The sequence below is a fragment of the Xiphias gladius genome, chromosome 8 (genome assembly GCF_016859285.1).
Source record: "Xiphias gladius isolate SHS-SW01 ecotype Sanya breed wild chromosome 8, ASM1685928v1, whole genome shotgun sequence".
Taxonomy (NCBI): domain Eukaryota; kingdom Metazoa; phylum Chordata; class Actinopteri; order Istiophoriformes; family Xiphiidae; genus Xiphias; species Xiphias gladius.
In genome coordinates, this window is record NC_053407.1 from 6,598,728 (window position 1) to 6,621,356 (window position 22,629).

General features: G+C 38.1%; 1 protein-coding gene across 1 annotated transcript in view; it reads right to left on the minus strand.

Annotated features, from left to right (window-relative positions):
* The window catches only part of necab2 (N-terminal EF-hand calcium binding protein 2), a 117,286-nt gene that overhangs the window by 43,971 nt on the left and 50,686 nt on the right, over nt 1–22,629 (minus strand). Inside the window, exons 6-7 of the mRNA XM_040133562.1 lie at nt 10,169–10,305; nt 9,503–9,627 (exon numbers count right to left, since the gene is read on the minus strand). Of these exons, the coding sequence (XP_039989496.1) occupies nt 9,503–9,627; nt 10,169–10,305 (262 nt within the window). The remainder of the gene's footprint in view (nt 1–9,502; nt 9,628–10,168; nt 10,306–22,629) is intronic.

Consider the following 22,629-nt stretch of genomic DNA (forward strand, 5'->3'; position numbering starts at 1 on the left):
TTTGATCTTACATTTTTCCTTCTCATACTTAAAATACCAGGACTAGCTAGCTCCAGCCCACACTGCCATACAACAACAATGCTTCATTTTTATTTCCATGTCTTCTAGTCATCATGAACAGGTGTGGACAATGACTTTTTGCCGGCCCATGATATAATGTATTTAGCCATCAAGTACATATTTAAATCCTCATTCACATGATTTTTGTCTCAAAATTAGTCAAGTGGATACGTTAAAAAGTTAGCGAGAGACAGCATTTTCAGCCAACTCTTGAAGCTCACATTAGATAAGGTACAGTTGATAAAATCTGCTAGTGACAATCGACATTTCAGCCGGCATAACTAATAGTCACCAAATCGAAATGAGAAACCAGCTTTTTGTCAACCTCTGTCTGAAATCAAGAGCCTGTTGTTTCAAATATTATTGAGTATTTTGATGGTAAATCTGCCACTGTTTACATTGTAATATAACATACTTACTGTATGTGCTGACAACAGAAAAGCCTGAAAGGTTTAGTAACAGTAAATTTTAGAGACATATGGGTAATGTTACAGATCTACAGTCATCCATGTCCACAGCTACGATATACGCATTCCTACAGTATATAAATGTACATGAACACATGCACACACTCTTTGTCTTGTGTCTGCGAGTTTAAGTGCCTGAAAAAGCACTGAACAATAGACTGCAGTTCATTTACAATTAAAACTCTTCAGTAAAGTGACAGATGCACTTAGAGGAACTGAAGTGTTGCACACATCAACATTACAGCATCAGCTGCTTGAGTTAAAGGTGGTGGATATTTTTAGCGCTTACTCTTTTGCTTGTTCTTTGTTTCTTTCCCCACTCATCTCCCACTCACTGCTGCTTTCTCTTTCCCTCCCCTCTCGTTCTGTTTTTCTGTGGAGACCTTGAACAATTCACAGAGAAAACACACAACATACTCCTCTCTATATGCTATTATGACATGAAAAGGGGAGATAACAAGACTTCAAGGTGACTTCCTATGTGTGCATATAGCCCTAGGAAGAAGAGAACAATAAGGGAAGAAGAGAATGAAGAAACGAGTCAGGAGTGCAGGAGTAATTCATACATATTGGAGGAGGTTGGGCAGCAGGACAGGAGAGGGGCATAGAAAGGAGAGAGGATTTGGGGGTCATAAATCAATTGACTTGTCCTGACTCAACGCAAAGTGCAGCTGACATGAAGGTCCTTAGCTGTCAGAGCTGCTTTACAGCCTACAGTATCGAAGACATTGACGTAAAAGATTGAGTTTGACAAAGAGCACTAAAGACTGGTTTTACAGCTTTGCCATGTTTTGGAATAAGGATTTATCCAAGTCTAGGAGTGCCATGACTCTGGTAACTCCCTTGTTTTTCAGGTGTTTCTTTTTTCCCATTCCCTTATGATTCCTGTCTTACCCTGCTGTCTCTCTCTGTGTATGTATTTGTATGTGTGTCTATGCTGTGGGCGTGGTGCTGCTCACTCTCTCTGGCTGCCCGATTGCCAATCTGTCTGCAAACCTGCCATCCATCAACTCATCAGTCCAGCAATATTTATACCCCAGTTCGTCATCCACTCATCACCAGATCATTTTTTCAGTCAGTTTTTGGGTCAACGCCTGCTTACCTGTTTGCTTACTCAACTCTGCCTGTCCTGCTCATTGTGCAGACCTCCTCCCCGAAGCCTGCTCATCTCCATCGGCCTCCAGCTTCCTTCAATCCCCTGCCTCGCCTGCCAGCTCCTCTGCCTTCATTCTCCACTCTGCTCAGCTCTGCAGGCTGCCGATTCACCTTGCCATCAGTCTCTAGCGTACTTGCTACCTGGCTTTGCTTCCCCTCTCAGCTCACCCCTGCCACCTGCCATTTGCCCCTTTGCCCTCCACCTTCGCCTGCTGAAACCCACACTCCCCTCTCCGCCGTCCACTACCAAGCGTTTTGCAGTAAATTTTTATTCGATCATATTCACATTGAATCTGTGCCCTGCATTTCATTTCACCCATTAAACATAATAGGGCAGGGAAAATAAATACCTGCTCCAATACCCAAAACTTAGCTTATGTGTTTTATATACATTTCCTATAATCAGATCTATTTCTGTTGTGATATTAGCAGTAACACTTAATCCCCCCTTTCATTCACAATAAGTTATTTATAGCATACTTTAATTTAGTTGCAAGTAATTAAAAAGGAAGTTTTAAGTGTCTGATGTACTGTATATGTCAGCAATTACAACTCCTATGAAGGATCCATAACTGATTTATAAACAGATAATGAATGATTGACAATATAATACGGTTGTAACATCACATGAAATATGTCATTTATATATACAAATACAAAACATGAAGTATTAATTCACTATATATATTAAGGTGTTTATAAACACGTTTTTAATGAATAAATACATTTCCTTCACTCATGACAACTGAGAAAACTCAGTTGTCTGATGAACCAATGAAGGCCACAAGATTTGGCTGAAAGCTCTAGAAGAAATCTAGTAAGTTGACCTTTTAGTTAAGAATTTTTTTTGTCACCATTTCAGAAGCCAAGAATCTTCAAGCTCCACATGCCATCATGAGTTTTGAACACATATAGAAAACAGTTCATAAATACTTTATAGCACAATGTAATGATTTGTAAATATGTAAGCACATTTCACAAAATAAAATTACTGCTTTGTTATATTGTGTTATCAATTGTCAGTTGCCAACTGTTTATACACAAGTTATGGACTCATGGGAGGAGTTAGAGTTGTTGACAAAGAAATTAACACTTTAGAATTTATATCTGCTTACAACTACGCCATAATGACTTATAAACAAATTATTTAGTGTTTATATCCTCTTTATCATTTTAGAATGAGCTTTTGGAAGCCTCCCCCAAGCTCAGTTTTTCTTGTGGATAAGTTTTTTGGAAGTTAAATACAGTAATCTATTCCTTGGCTCTAACTCAGCTGACTGAAAGCACTCATTATATGTTGGTGACATATCAAATATTAGCAGAATATTAATAATTGGAAAAAAAAAAAAAATGTGTTTACATGGCATGTCTGTCAGCAAAACCCTTAATGGCACTGAGCCAAGCACTTTGTCTTGCATAAATGACAGACATTTTTATCTGCTGGAGAGATAAACTAGACTACAGCAGTTTGGTTCAATATAACTAAATATCTTCATCAGAACGTGGAGGCTGTACAATGTCCAGAAACACAGTTCAAATTCTCAGACCTGCTTGGATCTGCAATCATGCAGTGCTCTTTCAGCTACAGCTACTGTCCAGCAATTCTGACGAATAGCTGTTAATGTGATGACAACTTGCTGAAATTAAACCTGATTACATTCACAGTTGTCCAGAGCTAAAATATTTGGTGAAATGAAGACTAAAATTACTTTCGTGTGGATTTTTACTAAACATTAAAAGTTTTGTGTCATTTGGGTTGAAGTTAAACTTTTCCACCTCCAGTATGTCACCAACTGTTTCATGGTTGCTATGTTCTGATGTACCCTGAAGTAAGGCACTGACCTTCCCAGTTACCAGCGATGTTTCAGATAAACTTGGCAACTCTGAGGTTTGAGTGTGCCCGTCAAGAGTTTAACCAATGGCGCACAAGAGGTGACCAGTTTAAACCAAAACAATGGTCTAATATCAACCAGCATGTAAACCATACTCAAACCATTGCTTGTAAATCTCTGTTAACTTAACATCAATATTTCAAAGCCTGTGTCTGTAGTATGCAGCTCAGTGGCCTCTTCTGACACGCTGTAAGCTTAAATATATCCTGGGATACACTCCCCTGACAGATGACAGATGTTTGGACTCTGAAAGAGGAAGAACTTTCAGTTTACACTGTCATCTTTCTACAAGTCATCGAAAAAGAAATGATTTTTCTTCTGTGCAGCACTGGAGCTGAAGCACTTACAGATACTTTTTCAATTGCTCAAGATCAGACAAGTGCATATTACTGACAAATAACTTTTGAATTTCATCTGTGTATAACTTCCTGATACCTAAGAACAAGACAAGTTGGTGTGGTGCAAACAAGCAGCAATAATAGGTTTTTATGCAAAATACACAGCAAAAAGTGTATATAATGAAATGTATATGACTAAATATAATTTCTTCATAATAAAAAAGTCTGCTTCTATATGGTGATAGAAGATTTATTTCGTTTATTTTTTTAAAAGCCACAGAATTATATATAATATGCAATTTGTACAGGGCTTTGAACATCACTTTCAATCAGAGCAACAGAAGAAATAAAAAAATAAAAAAATAAAAAAACAGTCAAAACTGCAGTGAAATGAGCCAAAATGTTAGTTTTTGCTTACTCTTAACTTGAATCCTCTCATTGGTTGGATAATCCATTGGTTTACCAAAAAAACTTTATAATCATAAAAAATTACTTTTTACTTTACTTTTACTTTTACTTTAGCTGAAAGTAAAACTTTATTTATCTCAGATGATCCTAAGGGTAGAGAGGTAGTAAGAGTAGATTTTATTTGGATTTTTTTACCAGTAAGTATCAGCAGTGGTTTAGTATGTTTTTGCATTTGGAGAGGATCGAAATGCTAATGCTAAGACCTTGTTTGCTAAGGTTTTCCACCAAAATATTAGGGCTGAAGCTTCGAAGCTTCAAGGTCTTCGAAGTCGGTAACTGATGACCATGCATTACCACAAAAATCCAAAATAGCCCATGAAGTAAGAAATAGTGATCCACTATTATTCATTATGCAACAAAATGAATTAATATTAGCTATTCTTCAGACAAGGACATTTAATTTTGGTGATAATTTTGTGCATCACAACTCTCATCTAATGTTACCATCACTGACACTGTGCACAACTAGCAGGCTGGCGAAAAAGTCAAGCATCTCAAAAAACTTAGATTTGTGAAGATGATTGTGAAGCCACATATGCCAAATGAAACTGGCATATCACAAATCTACAACAAGATTGGCAAATCACCTGAAAACTGTAAGTAACAGCTTAGCCATCACGAATGTTAGTGCAACCTGCTAGCTAACAAAGCATAATATTGAAGTGTAATTTTTTGTCTTCATCTCTGATTGCTACCACGACATAATTGGGAAAGCAGTTTAGTAGTATATGAACATAGTTTCTAAGAGACAGGGATAGTTTAATCCATAAACAAACTGAAGTGTAAAACAATGCATTTTGGTTTACAGTGAGTTTTGTGCTGGAGGAAGTTTCTGTGCCCGGCCAAAAAACAGACCTTTTTTTACATTTGGGTTTAGTTTAGTTTAGTTTAGTTAATAAATTTGTCAGGGACCATGTACAAAAAAAACATTGCTCATATAAAGAGAAGAGATGTATTAAACCAGGTTTAGCTACTAGCTAATTTCCATCTGCAGTCCCTGGGCAGGTGTACACACAACCACTAATACTAGTAATAAAAGTAATACAAGTTCAAAATACAATAAATACTAAATTCAGTCATAGCATGAATTTAACAAACGACATATAAATGTTAATTAGTGATCTTTCAGAGGTGCTTAAGACAGAGCCAGGCTAGCTGTTATACCCCTCTTGCAGTCTTTATGCTAAGTTAAGCTAACTGGCTGCTGGTTTAGTTTCATATTTTGTGTACAGACATGAGGGTGGTATCAATCTTTCCATCTAACTCTCAGCAAGAAAGCAAAGACATTGACATGAAAAAGTTTGGGCACACCTGGTCAAAAATTCTGTTACTTTGAATATTTAAATAAGTAGAAGATGAACTGAGGGCAACATTTCACTGGTAGAGAGAAGAAGTGATTTGAGTAAATACCAGCAAATTCTGTAAGCAAACATCAATCACATCGTCTGTAAAAAAGCTGATGATAAAAAGAGGATGGCTTCTACAACAGGATAATGGTCCTCAAGAGGTGCCAACTGAGGGTTCTGCGATTGCCCTCAAAGTCCCCCGACCTAAACGTCATTGAAAATCTGTGGTTAGACCTCAAAAGACCAGTACGTGCAAAAGAGAACTAGAACTAGAAGCCTTTTTCAAGGACGAATGGGCAAAAACCCATCGAACAAGAACTGAAAGACTCCTAACTGGCTACAAAAAGCGTTTCCATGCTGTGATACTTGCCACAGGGGGTGATACTAAGTACTGACCATGCAGGGTGCGCAAACTTTTTTTTTGGCCCCTATTCCTTTTTTGTTACTTTGAAATTGTAAAAGATAGAAATAAATAAGTAATCTTGCTTAAAATATTAAAGAAATGTGTCCTTTTACTTTTTTACCTTTTGGAAATCTGGTCATTTTTTACTTGCTTAGCTATTCACAGTAACAGAAATTTTGACCAATGTCAAGTGTACCCCTTTAAGTGTATTTCCCAAAATGTCAAACTATGTCCCTGTGTACAAAAAGTGAACGATATCAAAAAATAATTCGTAAAAGTCTAACAACTATTCTGTGGATATATAGCATTAGCATGAATCAGCATCTATTGTATGTTACAGCCACAGACATACTGTACATTCAGTGTAGATGAACAGTACATCAGTTGGATATTCACTGTTAAAATCACTGTTTTAGTGCAATTTCAAACTCTCTACATTCCTGTGTGTTTATAGCATCCCAATGAAACACAAAGAATTATAGAAACCATGGCAAACTGTTGGCAACTGTCTTTACACAGAAGTGCATCAGTGAGGCCATAAATAACAAAACCCTGCCAAGGCAACCAACTTTTATTAGCTTAATATGTGTTTTATGTTCATGTGTATTTTAAAAGGGGTCAAGCCACACACGACCTGCCTTGGCATTTATGAAATCTACGTTGTAACAGTGAGTCTATTTTAATTGACCTGTTGTAAGAAATGCTGTGGTTTCATGTATCACAAAGTCAATGCAGTGTGAGAGCCACATGTTGAACACTTTGTTTAATAAAATACAGAAGATCAATCTCTGCTCTACTGGTCATTCACTAAGTCAATAATGGCTTTGAAAACAACTCTATTGTACGTGCCAGTTTACTCCATAGCACTGGGTCATATGTGACCACAGAAAAACACATTTACACTGGACCTTTATAAAGGTCCAGTTTTTAAAAATAAATATTGCATTTTGCAAAGCATATCATAACTTCAGTGGTGTGTCTATGGGAAATCTAATATCTATAATTTTAGAGTAAGATGTTTTCAAAAGGTATGTTGTCAGAGTGGTAATCTGTAACCACTCTTGGTAATCAAGATATTGTAAATCTTGGCCTGATTCAGTGAAGAGTAGGCAGAACTGTATAATTACTTAATAAATGTGGTGGTGTTCAACTATCCTTATTCTTAGTTTATTAGGTGAGAAACAACAGATTTATGCATTAAACATTTACAAAAAGAAGCAAAAAATGTTTCAGTAAATACATTTTATTATTTACATTATACTTCACAGCTAAAACTGTTTCCATAAAGTCACCCTGGAACTGGGGAACTATACCTACACTTTAAATATCTTGTACATAAAAAATAAGAAATGAAATGAAGTAAATACTTTCCCATATTTTTTAATGTATATAATGATGTTCAGCCTCATCATAAAAGCAGGATGGATAGAGACAGAAAAAGTAGACATAGAAGTATTGCCAGTAACAGTATTTCCAGTAATAGTCAAAGCATTATTGTATTGCATATTGATTATCACTGAGTGATTCAGTCCAATGATTTTTTTTAACAGATTGATGCAGTAGAATTGGCAAGTGCAATAATATAATGGACTGATTTGGTTGAGTGTTCTAAATGCCCATGGAATGCTTTAGACAATACAGTATTATAAAGTTGTAGATGGGATGCACTACTTATATGGTCCATTAAATTGAGAATATAATGAAAAAAATCTAACAATAACAATATTATTGGGCCAACCCTGTCCTATTTGATCTAATTTTTACTGTAATCATACTAAGACATCACAAATAATTTTAAATTGACAGATTGATCTGTAAAAATGTTACAGTGCCCCTTTAAAGATACTCTGTGGAATCTGTGACAATGGGGCAATGTATTTACGAGTTAGTTGCCATTTTGTTTGTATCGTGAATGTGCAAAATAATTAATATGGACGTCGTCCTGCTAAACAATTTCACACTCTTCCACTGATTGGCAGTTAGTGCCAAGAAACATACCACCAACAGTGGCAGTGAAGAAGACTGTCTGAACAAAAATGGATATAATCCATGCAGGTTTCAAAATGTTGTAAAAATCAGCTTTGGAAATAATTTATGAAGAAGGAAATGCTTTCAGTGTGTTTAGTAGGCTTCAAGGATAAACACAATGAATTTTGGTGAGAAACACTGAATGTAAACAGAAGTTTGTTTGTTTACAAGGAAACTTCACAGAGCACCTTTAAGAAATGTTCATTATTTGGGACACATGGCTTCTACAGTGCTCTCTACTGTACAGTATGCCGCATCTGTTGGCCACTGTTATTCAAATGGATGTAGAACAGATGCATTATCATTAACATTATTAATGTTTACCAGAGTGTGTTAGTATTGTCAGCCTGACCTTAAGCTGTTAAGGATTAGCCTTCCACTTTTCTAACCTCAGGGTCAAAATGACATATTGACTGTGAAACAACAACACTGAACATCTTTAACTGCAACTTGTCAATAACAGCACCTGAGGTGTGATTGATTATATTTTGCCCTGCCCTGAGCCTCGACTCAAAAGTAATTTTTGTTTGACTCTTCTTCTGTGAAGTTTCTGTTGTGATTAAAGTAATGCCATATCTCAATAACCTTTAAAGTGTCATTTCTCCAGTGACAGTGACTGAGCCTGGGTGCAAGGCAAGCGTGCGCTGTAGTGTTAACTACCAGCTGGTGGAGTAAGAGAGGGACAGAGATAGAGATAGAGATAGAAACTGTAAAAGAGTAAAAAAGAGAGAGGAGGTAAAAAATATACAGAGAGAAAGGACCACACACACACACACACACACACACACACACACACACACACACACACACACACACACACACACACACTCACACACAAATTTTAGGTGTTAAGTGCTGACTAGACTCATACACATTTACAGGTTTGACTTAACACTTTTATAGAATTATTAACCACCGCTCTGCCATCTCCCTTTGCTTCCTCAGCCATCCCTCAACTTCTTCTCTCTTCCCTGCCTTCTTCCTCTATTATGGCTTTTCTCCACCCATTTATCTGTGCTGCCCTGTCCGCTGCACGAAAGCTGCATCAGACCTGTGCAGGTGGCTGATTGAGTTGTTTTACAATGGAGAATAAATCACATAGGGATGAAAGAGACAGTGTGTCTGTGCGTGTTTGTGCATGTTTGTGTGTATTAGTGTGCAGTAAATGAAAAATGGCTGAGTGGCAGCCAGACTTTGATTTCGGTTCACTCAGATTGATGTACCCTCAGTAAAGGTTGGAAATATGACGCTAATCATACAAGTGCATGATCAATGGCCTCAAACCACGAAATTAGAGGAGGTGCTGCAGTGTGTGTGTGTATGTGTATATGTGTGTGTTTGTCACCTGAAGCAGTGTTGATGGTCCTGACGGCCTCCCTGGCACTGACTCTGTTGTTAGGGGGATAGTCAGGGACAGTGTTTTCATAGCGCAGTTCTGACATTCGTGGACTCACTTTGGCAGGTAGATGACTTTAAAAACAGAGAGAGAGAGAAGAGAGATGAAGGGGAGGGAAAAGGAGAATTAGATAAAGAGAAAGGAGTTATGGGATCTTGGAGAAATGAGAGAAAGAGAAAGCTATAGTGGAGAAAGACCAATAAAAGAATTTGGACAGAGAATTGTTGGAAGGAAGGTTCCACAGGGGATGGAAAAGAGAAATGAGGGTGAGATTGAGGGCGATGAAAATGAGATAAAGGAGATGACAACCTGTGTTGTGTGTGTGTGTGTGTGTGTGTGTGTGTGTGTGTGTGTGTGTGTGTGTGTGTGTGTGTGTGTGTGTGTGAGTGACACATCTTCTATGGTTTTAACCATAGAAGATTTGTGCTTGAAACACTGCCTGGTTTCCATTTCAACCACTGACAATCTGAGTTTTACACATAATGCCATGATACATGTGCACAGTCATGAACACACACACCACACACACAGACCCTCACACACAGACCCAAACAAACACACACATACATTCCCAATTTCACACTGTCTGACACAGTAATACCCTCACAGGCTCACCCTGATTGGCTGTGCTGTTCATCAATTGCATCCACGGCACTCTCCACAGAGCTCAGGAGAGACTGGATCTGATTGGCTGATTCCTTCAGGAGGAAACGGGTCACAAACTGTTCCACGTTGGTTCCTCTTTCATAAACCTGGGGAAACAGAAGGAAAAAAAATGTCATTATGTATGTCATGTATAAAACCCTATTTGCAAAGGGAGTCATTCTGAAGTTTTAATACCAAAATGTCCATAAAAAGTCTGTAGAAGTTTATTTTGAAAACACGTTATAAAAGTAAAATTTCTTTTCCTATAATATCCTGTCTTTCATACGACAGCTTCTTTCTGAGTTCCTTCCTTGCATTGATTTGACGACTGAAAAGCTTGTCAAGGTGGACAGGTCTATGAAAATGGATTATTACCAATTGATCAATTAGGGAGGAAAATATAACAAGTAAAAATAGACTAGTACCTTTTACTCTCTCGCTGTCTCTACGCTTTCATCTTCCCTCTGTCTTTTCCCTTGCCCTTTCCTCCATATTTTCCTCTTCTCCCTCCGTGTCTTCCCTGATTCACTTTTAGGACTTTTGCTTTAAACTTTGCGCCAGGCAAGACATAAACATAAACCTTTTCGTCTGAGCTTAAAGACTGGCCAATTGGTGACATAAAAGTGCTTTTTTTGTGGTTTTAATTTACTGTATATTATTTCAGTTCAGATTCAGCAGGAAAAACACAAGGCCAGACTGAAATATTATCTACCTTCTCTTATTAAACACGACAGCATTATGACAAAGAAAAAGCTTCGAAATAAATAAAGTCTTCAGTTGTCAGCATCATTCACTGCTCTACTACAATACTGATTCACAAGGAAAAACTGAGCATTGTAGCTCTTACAACATTCATCTTAAAGCTTATTGATCCATTGGTAATAATCCATTTTCATAGACCTGTTTAAAATTGTCTTAAGTGCTGCTATGAAAACTTTAGGGGAAATCTATTAACCTGTAAATGTGGACAGTTTGATTTTTTTAACCTGAGCATCACTTTCTCGAGGACTGTAAAAGAGAAATGACATCCTGATGACAGCACCAAAGCAAGAGTCCCTGTGCTGCACTGCTGATAGTGTGAACACAGTGAACTGTCAGAGGAGTTGACTGTTTCAGATAAGACTGGAGCTCCTGTTTAACTCTGATGACCTTATCTGCCACTTTTTAATTATTTGGGGAATAGAGTGTTTGCTAAAACACATCCCCTGAACAGTGATTCTCCAATCATAGCTTAACAACTGTAACTACACACAGCAGACCCGTAGAGCTTTCGATTTCTCCACATGTAACACTGTATTTAAAGAGTTTGGGTGGCGGTTATCTATGCTAGTAACATAACATTACATCCTAGGCCAAGAGTTAGCATATTGTTAACTAATTAGTTTGTAAAGATTATATTTAAAAAAGCGCTGTTAACACCTTGCCCAGCCACTGTGTAACAGTAAGTAGTTCCCCACAGTGGGAAGCCAGTTCTGGGTGCTATAGTTTAGGCTAAGGTTAGGTCTGTTGGATCTCGAGACAGTTTACACTCCTGAAACCCAAGCCAGTGTTACCCTGAGAAATGTTAGGTTTGCCAAATACATCAGGTAGTCCTCGACCTTAAGGTATTTTCTCTTGTAACACTAAAAGTGAAAATATACTTTTTTTTAAAAAACATTTAAGCTAAGTAGCCAGACTGGGCTATGTTTGGTCAAAATGACAGTCTGGTCTTTTTTCCTTGTTATACTTTTAATACTAGCTACTGTAGCATTGTACTGCATTGCAAGAACAATGTTTTTTCTTTATACCATATCTTCTCACGCTGGATGATCATTTGGTGAGGAGCTAAAATTTTTGTCTTGGACGTGCAGGTTTAGTCTCGGTATTTTAACTTGATATCTTGTATGTGGCCATCAAATGCATAAGACATCCTTTACAAAGTTCTGACTTTAAAACGAGGCAGCTGGAAACATTAACAAGCAAGGTAGAGACAGCGCTTTCAACCAACTCATGAAGCTAACGTTAGCTCAATTAGCAACCTCAAAACAGTTAAAAAAACCTGCCAACAATATTTGTCATTTCAGCTGGCAAAGATAACAAGATGGCTAGAAATTCTTATTCTGTTTTTCTTTACTTAAGACTGAATTCAAGCACCCACTGTGGTTTATTATTTTAAACTGCGTATGTGCAGAATGGAAAGCCGACATTAATTAAGCAGGGCTCATCAAACAGTCAACTGCCTCTGAATCTTAAATTTTTTCACATTTGAAGATTACAAGAGACAAAATCGCCAAATTTCACATGCCACTCAGACATGTTTAAGGCCAAAGAACTGTCAGATTAAAACATGAAAACCTCACTATGAAATACATGGTTGTAATTGTATGTACTCCAGAGAGTGGAGTCAGTCGGTCATGTCAGCTTTACTGTCAGAAGTCACAGTGCAGTGATTCAGGGAGACAATTAAGGTTCCTGTGCAGTCAGCCCTTACCTGTTGAACTCTAATCAAAGACAAACGATCCCTAGAGACAGAATCACACAGGACGTATTGACTTCCATTATCACAGTAAATGGTATTCACACAAACACACACACAAACATGCAAACACACTGACCTAGGCTCAACCTCATCAGCTCATATGTGGAATAGTCCAGTCAACTTGTTCTGGTTCTCATGGACATCAATTCAGAGCATAAAACACATTTATCTTTAATACAATCAATAGAAGTCACTATGGTTATAGAATTTAGGCTTGTGGTACCGTTGTTATTTGAGACTACCATGCTGAGATTCAATTACCAAAGTGGGATCCATATCTGAATGAATATAAATGATAAATAAGAATTCTGGCAGTTTTCTTGACAGGATTATGAGTGCATTATGAGTCCATTATGGACACTTCATTAAATAAGAAACTGCTAGATTCTTGATACAACATGCCTTGTACAGTATTTGGCATACTGAGCATGCTGATATATTTTCTGTTCAGAGTTATGCGGGTTACGCAACATTTATTTTAAATGACACAATGAAACAAACATATAAAGGTGAGAAATTCCCTTAGATGGAATTCAAAAGGTAACTGTACAGCTGTTTTATTAACCAGTAGATGTCCTTACAATTCAACTTTGGTTCCAGCAGTGGAAAAAACACTTTCCCAGTAGCACTGTGGAGTGTTATGCTGCTCAATGGCAAACTTCAAGCATGCTGTGATTTTTTTGCAGAGCAGCGGGTTCCTCCATGGTGTCCTGCAATAGCCTCCATGTAACCATGCAACACGAATTGCATATGGTAGACTCATGAACAGAGATGTTAACCAGCTTAAATGATTCCTTTAGGCCTTTAGCTGTTACTCTGGGCTTCATTTTTACCTCATTGGGGGTTCACATATTTTTTCCAAACTACACTGTGAATGTTTGAATGATGTATTCAATATGGAACAATACGAACAATACAATGATCTGTGTGTCCATAGTTAAAATAGATTGTGTTTCTTCATAATTTTAACTTAGATGAAGATCTGACCATATTTTGAGAAAAAAATTATACATAAATGTAGGTAATTCCAGAGGCTTCACCTATTTTTTCAGGTTAGTGGCCTTAAAGAGAAAAACATGACTAAAAATGTGGAGTATATATAAAATTATAAAAAGTTCAATATATAAAGTTCAAATAAATCGTTGTTGGACAGAAGCTGTGAAAAAGATCTTTGTAGATGTTCACAGAGCAGGGCTCTTCATCAGGCAATTTTTGTCATTTTTTGAATCCAGCAATAGAGTCACACTTGCTTTTCCACAGTGACTAGCTAGTTGTACAAAGTTTTCAAAATGAAAAAAGTCCTAGCAATTCAGGGAAATGAGGATTATAATTGAAAATCATAACTGAACAATGGCTGTATTAACCTGCTAGATCCTGTGGCAAAAATTAGCTGCTGGGGGCCTCTATTTATCACCTGGTCTTAACACAAATTATACCATTTTTTTTATACTGGAATACTACTGGGCATCAGTTTTTCTGTGAGATACTGATAAAAAACTGAAATAATAAAGGACTGTACTTCACTGTGGTTCATCTTTCATGCTCAATAAATGAGCATAAACCGGTCAACACACTTTAAGCCCTTCATGAAATGCAACTGGATGCTCAGGGCAGTTGCCCACTTTGCCCAGTTGGTAATCCAGCTTTGCTTTTGAGAATCGGGTTATCCAGCATCAGCAGAACATCCAAACCACAGAAGACTGATTCAAAAATGCAATTTAACTTTATTCATGCCTTCTAAAAAAAGGTAGAGTGTTGTTAAATTGTGTATATTTTAAAATTTGCTCTGCTGTTCACCCTGTCTCTCTCTCCCCTCACCTTTTTCCTCTCTCTCCCTCTGCTCCTGTATGTATCCATCATCCTCTCTCTCCCTCTCCTGAATATGTCCCATGGGCACGGCTACAAAAAACCTGGGATAGAAAAGCTGTGATCTATAATTCACACAGATCACTGACCCAGGAGGAGAAACACCATCTCTCCCCGCCGGCTCCCCGAACATAGCCTGATGATTAGCTACAGTGTGTATTGTTGTAAGCATGTGTGACTGTGTCTGACTGTGTGTGTATGTGCATGTCTGTATGCGCAGATCAGTGTGTGTCTCTGAGCGTGTCAGTGTGTGCTTATGTTAATGTGCCTGGTTTTGTGTGATGATTGATGACAGAGCTCTCCACAATTTATCACACCTATAAGGCTCAATAATTTTATTGTACATATTTTCCACACCAAAGGCTTCATTTGAAATAGTGGACACAGGCAACACACGCAGGGCTGCAATATGACCTGAATTCAGTGTAAATGTTAGCTTTATTACTAGGTAGAGGTTACATGATTTTTATAAGATCAGAAAAATTTAATCTGGTAGGAGTAATTGACCATGGCAGGGATGTCATTAAACCTGAGTGTGAGTGTGTGTATGTGTGTCATTGTTTCATATTTCATGTATTTCTTCTAATCTTCCTAAAGTTAACAACAAATCTCCTCATTACCATCCGCCTACACATTTGCATACATGTACAGGGCGGCTTACAACTGCAGCGTGTACACACACAGACACACACACACACACACACACACACACACACACACACACACGCACACACACACACACACGCACACACACACACACACATTCAGTGAGAATCTTTTTGATAAGAGGTTGGGGGCTGATTATAGGGGGATGTAAAAGTAATCACTGATTGCAGAGATTGGTTATGTTATTGGAAATTATTCCATCTTCTGTGTCTCTGATGGAGACACAGAAGCTTTGTGGAGCTTCTGGAGGGGTGGGCCTATAGTCTGAGCGGTTTAATTGGCTATTGCATTTTTTTCACACAGGCAGAGGGTTAAGAATATTTCACTGATTGTTTTCGATTTTGAATAAAGAATTTCAGAAGCCAACCCGCAAACACCCACTTCTGCACAGGAAGCACTAACTGATCTGGCAAAAATAAACAGCTGGAGCATGCACTATGCGATTTAAACTGCCTGACAATGCTGCACTGCCATATTATGCCAGAGAAGTATGAGTTAGTACAGGAATATTTAAAATATTTGAGCTATTAGAAATAGTTAAAAGAACTTAAAATATGTTCTGATGTGATATCATTTCAGGCTTGAAATGATGATAAACTAATTAAAAATCACAATCCTCCCCTAAATGCATATACAAACAGTGAGAGGTGCACCTTGCAAACTCACACAAATGGGCCACAGACTGTTACTCCAGCCTGGTGTCTGCTTGATAAATACAGCTAATGTGCTTAAGGCAGAATACATCACATCTTGAAGCAAACGCCTCAGTAAATATGGCCTTAAAATCTCTGGGTTTGGTTTGGTTGTACAAAGAGAGTGAGCAACCATGCTTCATGTCCCATGTCCTGCCAGCAATAAGTGTTGGTTCCTTTTGACCATGAAGGCAATCTTTTCTTAACTTTAAATCATTAGCTATTATTAGCTAAATTAAGCATAAAGACTGGAGGCAGAAGGAAACAGCTAGTTTGTTTGTTTAATCTGTACACAAACAGAAATATTAAAATAACAATACAGGATTTTACAGTTAGTCTTATGATAACTATTTGTTGAAGAAAAACAGCTGGGGCCCAGTGACTTCAGTCCTGTCACAGTGAGGTCCCCAGACAATAGCACAGACAGTATCTGAAGACACTGCATGGTAGTACTGATGGACAGATCGACTATTGCTTTACTGTAATCAAGTGATTTCAGTTACCTGCTTTTGTTGGTCCAGGTAAAAACATCAAGGTATCTTAGATCTCTCAACCTGCATCATCATTTTATGCAAGGAATCAATCCCAGGGTATCAGTAGACCGAACTGATGGATTAATTAGCTATTTTTAGCTAGAATTTGGGCAACAGAGCAATTCTGTCCCCTAGAAATTACATTTATATACTGCTAATTTGCAACAGCAAATACGTTTTTGATGAATATAATACCACCTAAAATGTGTTTTTTTATGAACAAATTTAGAAAACATTTTAATGAACATATCTGTCAAGTTGGATAATGCTCATACTGAACCTAAACGCATGTGGGACTCAGGGTACCAACCCTAGCCTGCAGTATGGACCGACACCCACCCTCCCTTTGACTTGGATGCAATACTAATATTAAAAAAAAAAAAAGGTTGTATGAATGTGATTTCTAGGACACATGGTTGCACAGAACAGCACTCATCAATTTAGCAACTTTTTACTATATGACTACTACATTTAACCATTTTTTGGACTATATATTTATATATATATATATATATTATATATATTGTAAATGTTTCTGATATAGTAAACAATATTAACATGTCAAGTGGAGTTCTGTTTTCTGTAAAATAAACACCATTATGATGTAATGCCTACTGAAGCAATGTGGAAGTGGTTGCTTTGACTTGATATTCCGTGACATCGAGTTGGTCCTGTTTCGTACAATGCGCAATCTTTCCACACTTGGCATGTAGATATTAACAAAGTTATTGTATAGAAAAACTGAAGCAAGTGGCTTCCATTTAATTTAATCACTTCACGTAAATAACCTTCTTGCAGTCTGCACTGATAACTGTTGAACAAGCTGCTTTTAAGGACAACCCTACATACAATCATGTATACACAAAACCTTTCAACAATGTGTCAGGCTCTTTCTCGTCAACCTTACACAACATTCTTCCTGTTGTACCTAATAAAGACACAGCAAGGAATCTCAAGGACTTGATTCAATCTGACAAACTAGGAGGTTAGAGGTCTACATAGGCGCCTCTGTCCACAATAGCATACACCAATCTGTAATGATGTGGTACTCCCTAATGAGATAGTGAGGTTTTATAATTGTGATTGTAGTGTAAATGTCAAAACACCCTTACCAATTTGATAGTACAAATTATGCAGTGTCAGAGACATTTTGTGAAAGAAAAAAGTTTTGCAAGCTAATAACGACTCAGATTGGTGGGTCGGAGAGGGGATGTAAGTGCTGTTATTAATCCACTGATAATTCCCTGTATCCAACAGCTTATCTTGAAGGAGCTTGATCAGTCTCACAGGATAGAAATCAAAGTCACCCCAATTAGCTCTCAGAAGAGAGGAGAGGGGGCAAGAGGAAAGAGGCTGCCTTTTCCTTTCATTGTATTTAGGTCTGAAAAAAACCAGCCTGTGCAAAAAAATGAAACCTCTAGGTGTGATCTTAGCAGTTTAAACAAAAAATATGGCAGACCTTTACCATCATCAAAGGTAAGAAATATATGCTTTCAAATAAGAAAGAGGTTTTAACTGTACCCTGTGGAGTTCTTCACTTGTAGTACTATGGAGCAATGCTTTTACGAGTGGATCCCTGTATCATTATTGAGCAAGCAGCAGAACCATTCAGTAATACACCAACAAATGTAGCAATGCACCAAAAAAAGGCATAAAAGCAGACTCCACGCTAGCAAACATGGATGTAAACAATCCAAAATTTAAAATTACAAAAAATAAGTGGAATTTGTGTGGAAGGAAATGCATTCAACATGTTTGTTGGACCTCAAAGATTCAAACAGTGCATCTTGGTGAGTAACACTGAATATAAAACGTGAATTTTTGTTTACAAGAAAACTCCACAATATACTTTTAATATAGACAGAGGTCAATTATTAACCACCAAAATTTTGCAAGTATGCTGCTTTTTAATGGATTATTACTTTGTTCTTTTTAGAACTTAGAATGGATGTTTCTAAGTGTTAACTAACGTAGTTATTTTTCAAGCACTCTCACTACAACAATTTGACTACAATGCCTGGCTTGAATGTGCTACTTTAAAAAACGGCTGGTTAAAAATAATGTTGCAGCAAAAAATAAACAAATAAATAACATGAAAAAGACTAATTATAATCCGACCAAGGGTTTCACTATAAACACAATATAGCAGTTAGTACAGCTATGCAAGAAAAAAACTTTAAGGATGGCACAACCACAAGGAGGTCCTCTGTCTCCTTGTCAGTTGGTCTTTGTAGAGAGCAGGCCAGCAACCTTTTGGAGAAATCTCACTGCTTGCAGTTATATCGTCTTTAAATTTCAAGGAGATACTGCCAGCACAAACAGGCAAGCCACACCTGATTTAATTGATCATTGGATGGACTGGATGTTTGTCAGTGTTAGCTAACATGGCTAACATTCAACTGCTGCACCTGCAACAGTTTGATTATCATGCTTAGCTTTCGTGTACTGGCTGAAAAGTAGTTGGCTAACATTACAGAGAAGGTCACTATATAAAAACACTAACAAGAAAAAAGCTAATAACAGTCCTACCTACCATTGTTTCAATATAAGCAAAACCTAGCAGGTAGTACAAACAAAAAAAATGGCATAACTGCAATGACGTCCAACGTCCCCTTGTCAAATGGGGTTTGGGCAGTATAAGTGTCAGCAGCCTTTTGGAAAAGAAAAACAACTTGGACCGCCTTGATGCCTTCAAATATGTAACGGAGTACGTCATAGACCGATGTGTAATACATACTTCTCCCAGTAGTTACAAACTCCTCCAGCTCAGATTTTGTGAAGAAGGGACAGAAAGTCCCTCTGTTTCCTAGTTCCACTCATCCACCTTGGGAGAGACAGTCAGAGTTATGTCAGAGTGATTATTTTGCAGCAAGCCTGACCTGAAGTTGTGTTGGTTTTCTTTTATTTCACAGTTTAAGAGGTATCAACTTTTTCTCTGCAGATTCAACATTGTGTCCCTGCAGTAGGTCTCTATCTGCTAGGATAACAGAGGTTAGATGTGTTGGGAAGCACAAGCACAGCTCCCTGGTTGGCCCACTACCTCCAAAAACCCCCCCAACCCTGCCTCAGCTTCACACATCAACCAATTAAAATGGTATCTTAGCAACCACAGTCAATATGTCTCTAAGCAACACCATTTTAGGCGTATGCAGGAAATTATAGCTGATCAGTATACCATTAACGGAGAGACACATATTCCTTTTGAAAGTCTCTTCTCACTGCCCTGGGCTCCCTCAGTTATCACAAACTCTCTCACAGTCTCATAGCTTTGTTAAGCTAGTGTACATACACACACACACACTGTTGTGTGTGGTCAGCCAGGATAGTACAGTGAAAAGGAGGGTGGGCAGAGAAGAGTAAGTCCAAGAGAAATGGACTGATTGCGTGTGCAAGTGTGTGTGTGTGTGTGTGTGTGTGTGTGTGTGTGTGGTTGAGTACTAATGGTGGACTAGTATAGCTGACCACCTTCAGCTCCTCCTCTTGAGACATCTACCAGTCCATTAGCAGGACCCTAACCTGAGCATGGACACGGGCACACAGACACACACACATAGACACACACACATACACCGACACACACACACACACAGACACACACACACACACACACACGCACACACACACACACACACACACACACACACACAAACTCTGCATTATCAGGATCTATTCTCTGCTTTGTTTTTGTAACTGGACAAATCTTCTAACGTGTATATGCTGTATGTGCAAGCTAGTGAAGATATGAGTCTATGAACTATTCACAGCAAGTAAATAATAACATGCCAGCTCCTAGTTTTGAGCAGGAAGTATAATGAGAGCTGCCTTAATGATCCAGAGGTGATCATTAACGAGGCAGTCATATTAAGCATTCAGTAAAAACCTGATCAAAAAGTTCAAATGTGGAACATATAGTACATTTGTTACAGTTCTGTGAGAACTGGGATTTTTAGGACCTCTAAAATTTACAGATTGACACAAAATATCCTGTTTGTTTAATCTGTAGATGAACAAAAATGTAAAAATCAAATGTTTTAAAGGCAACTTGACAACGAGACACCAGGAAGTCACTGCACCGAAACAGTTTCAGCAGGGAGACTTGCCTATAAGGATTTTGGTGTAGCTTCATATTAAAATGGACAATTAAAAAAGTGATACTGATCTAACTCTTGGCAAGAAAACTCGGCAAGAACTAGCGTATGTCCATATTAGCGTATTACTTTAACAGCCATTGATTTAGTCATGCAAAGTATAATTGAAATTGTATTTGAATTACTGTAAATACACTACACACTATGAGTAGACCCCCATCCCCCTCAAAAAACTTTAGCTGCAAACTCATCTCCATCTCTCACATCTTGGATACCCGCATTCGGCACAACGGTCTAACAAGACTAGGTCAAAACCTAGTATATGTCTGGACCGCCTTTTATCTGTTTGCTTCTCTCCTACACTCTGGGCTCACATAAACAGTATTTTAATACAGCCAAATTTCCAATCAAGCTTTTCTCATTTTCGTTTTTCTCTTTCTGTTGTCACACAACAGAACAACTATGAAAAAGGGAATGATATGCGGCCAATTAAGACTACATGTTAACCAGCAGTCACCTCCCAAGCCATTTCCAAGTTGCTGCTCTGCACTGCTAAAATCCTGATTTTATAACCGCAAGGTCATCTGACAAAATCACCATACACGTAAGTTAGACAACAGCTGAGTGATAATTTTGGTTGTATTTACTTGGAAAATTATCACTCAGAGAGAATGTTAGAAGCTCATTCACGTCTATGTCAGCTGGCAATTGAATGAGACAAGAGAGAGGTGTGCCTGCGGAGGGAAAGCCAGACCTCATGCTTGTGGGCTACACTGGAGACTCTCTTCTACAGCTATGGTACCTAAGGTTTGTCCAAAAAGTTGCTACGTTTTTCACTAGGTGCTTTTCTGAAAAAAGTCTGGAAAAGTCGGTAAATCCAGCAACAAAGGCACTAAGTTGGCAACACTGCATGTAAACGCCCCCCTGATGATGTAATAGAAACTGTTCTCGCCAATTCCTTTTGAAAGAGCAACATCCAATGGGGAATCACCGACACTTGGCTGGCCCACCAGTGCTGTGACTTCAGCACTCAGTCAGCAACATTTGCGTTTAGAGGGCTGGCCCTGCTGATGTGTTCCAGCCAAAAATATTACAAGACCGCACATACCCTGCTAACCTCCTCTTATAACTCTACCCTCGAGGGAAAGACTCAAACCCATCAAAAGTGAGACATCTTGTTTTCTCAACAGCTGTTGCTGCAGAACCATCAAATTACTAAATGGCTCCCAAATTTTGCATCAGCACTTTACGAACACAAAGCACTTCTCCTTTATTGTATTCTGTAACCTACTATATCTTGAAGCACCTGATATTGTATTCTTATTTTGCACTGAATCTTACTGTATTTTATTGTATTTTGTATTTACTGTATTTTAAAGCAACCTGACATTGTATTCTTATTTTGCACTAGATAATACATCCACAAATGTATGTAATGTTTTATGGGGTGGGGGTTCTGTGTTATGGGTTATGTGATTTTTATTTCTTATAATGTGATACGCTGGAATTGTTTCCTGTCCTGTTATGAGCACAGAGGAAAATTCCTAACAACTAAGTTGTATGGCAATAAAGTATTGAATCTTGAATCTTGAAGGATGCTATAAAACTGAAAAGATAATAGATTACCAAACATTTGGTTTGTTGGATAGATTTACGGACGTGGACGTGTGGAAGTGGTTCACAGCAGGCAGTATGCCTGAGTTTGTTTCTGAACAGAAGGTGAGCCCACTAACAGGCATCAGAAACATTCCGACTCTTCAGATATCACGCCAGCTTCATCGGTCTTCAGAGAGAGATGAGAATGGAGGCAAGGAGGAGGATGGAGGTCAAAAGTGGGGAAAGGAGGAAGGCAGGAAGTGGGAATAACGGGAAGAATAATGCAGAAAAGAGAATAAAGGGGGTTAAGAGAGAAGAGGAACGTACATTGTATTGAGCTTTCTGGTTTATTTGTATGTTTTACTCTCTCGCTCTTTCAACTCTGCATTAAATCCCTAAATGGAGTTCCTCTCTTCTGTTCTCGTTTCAACCAATTACCCATCCACCTTTCTCTCTCTGTTTCTCGCACACA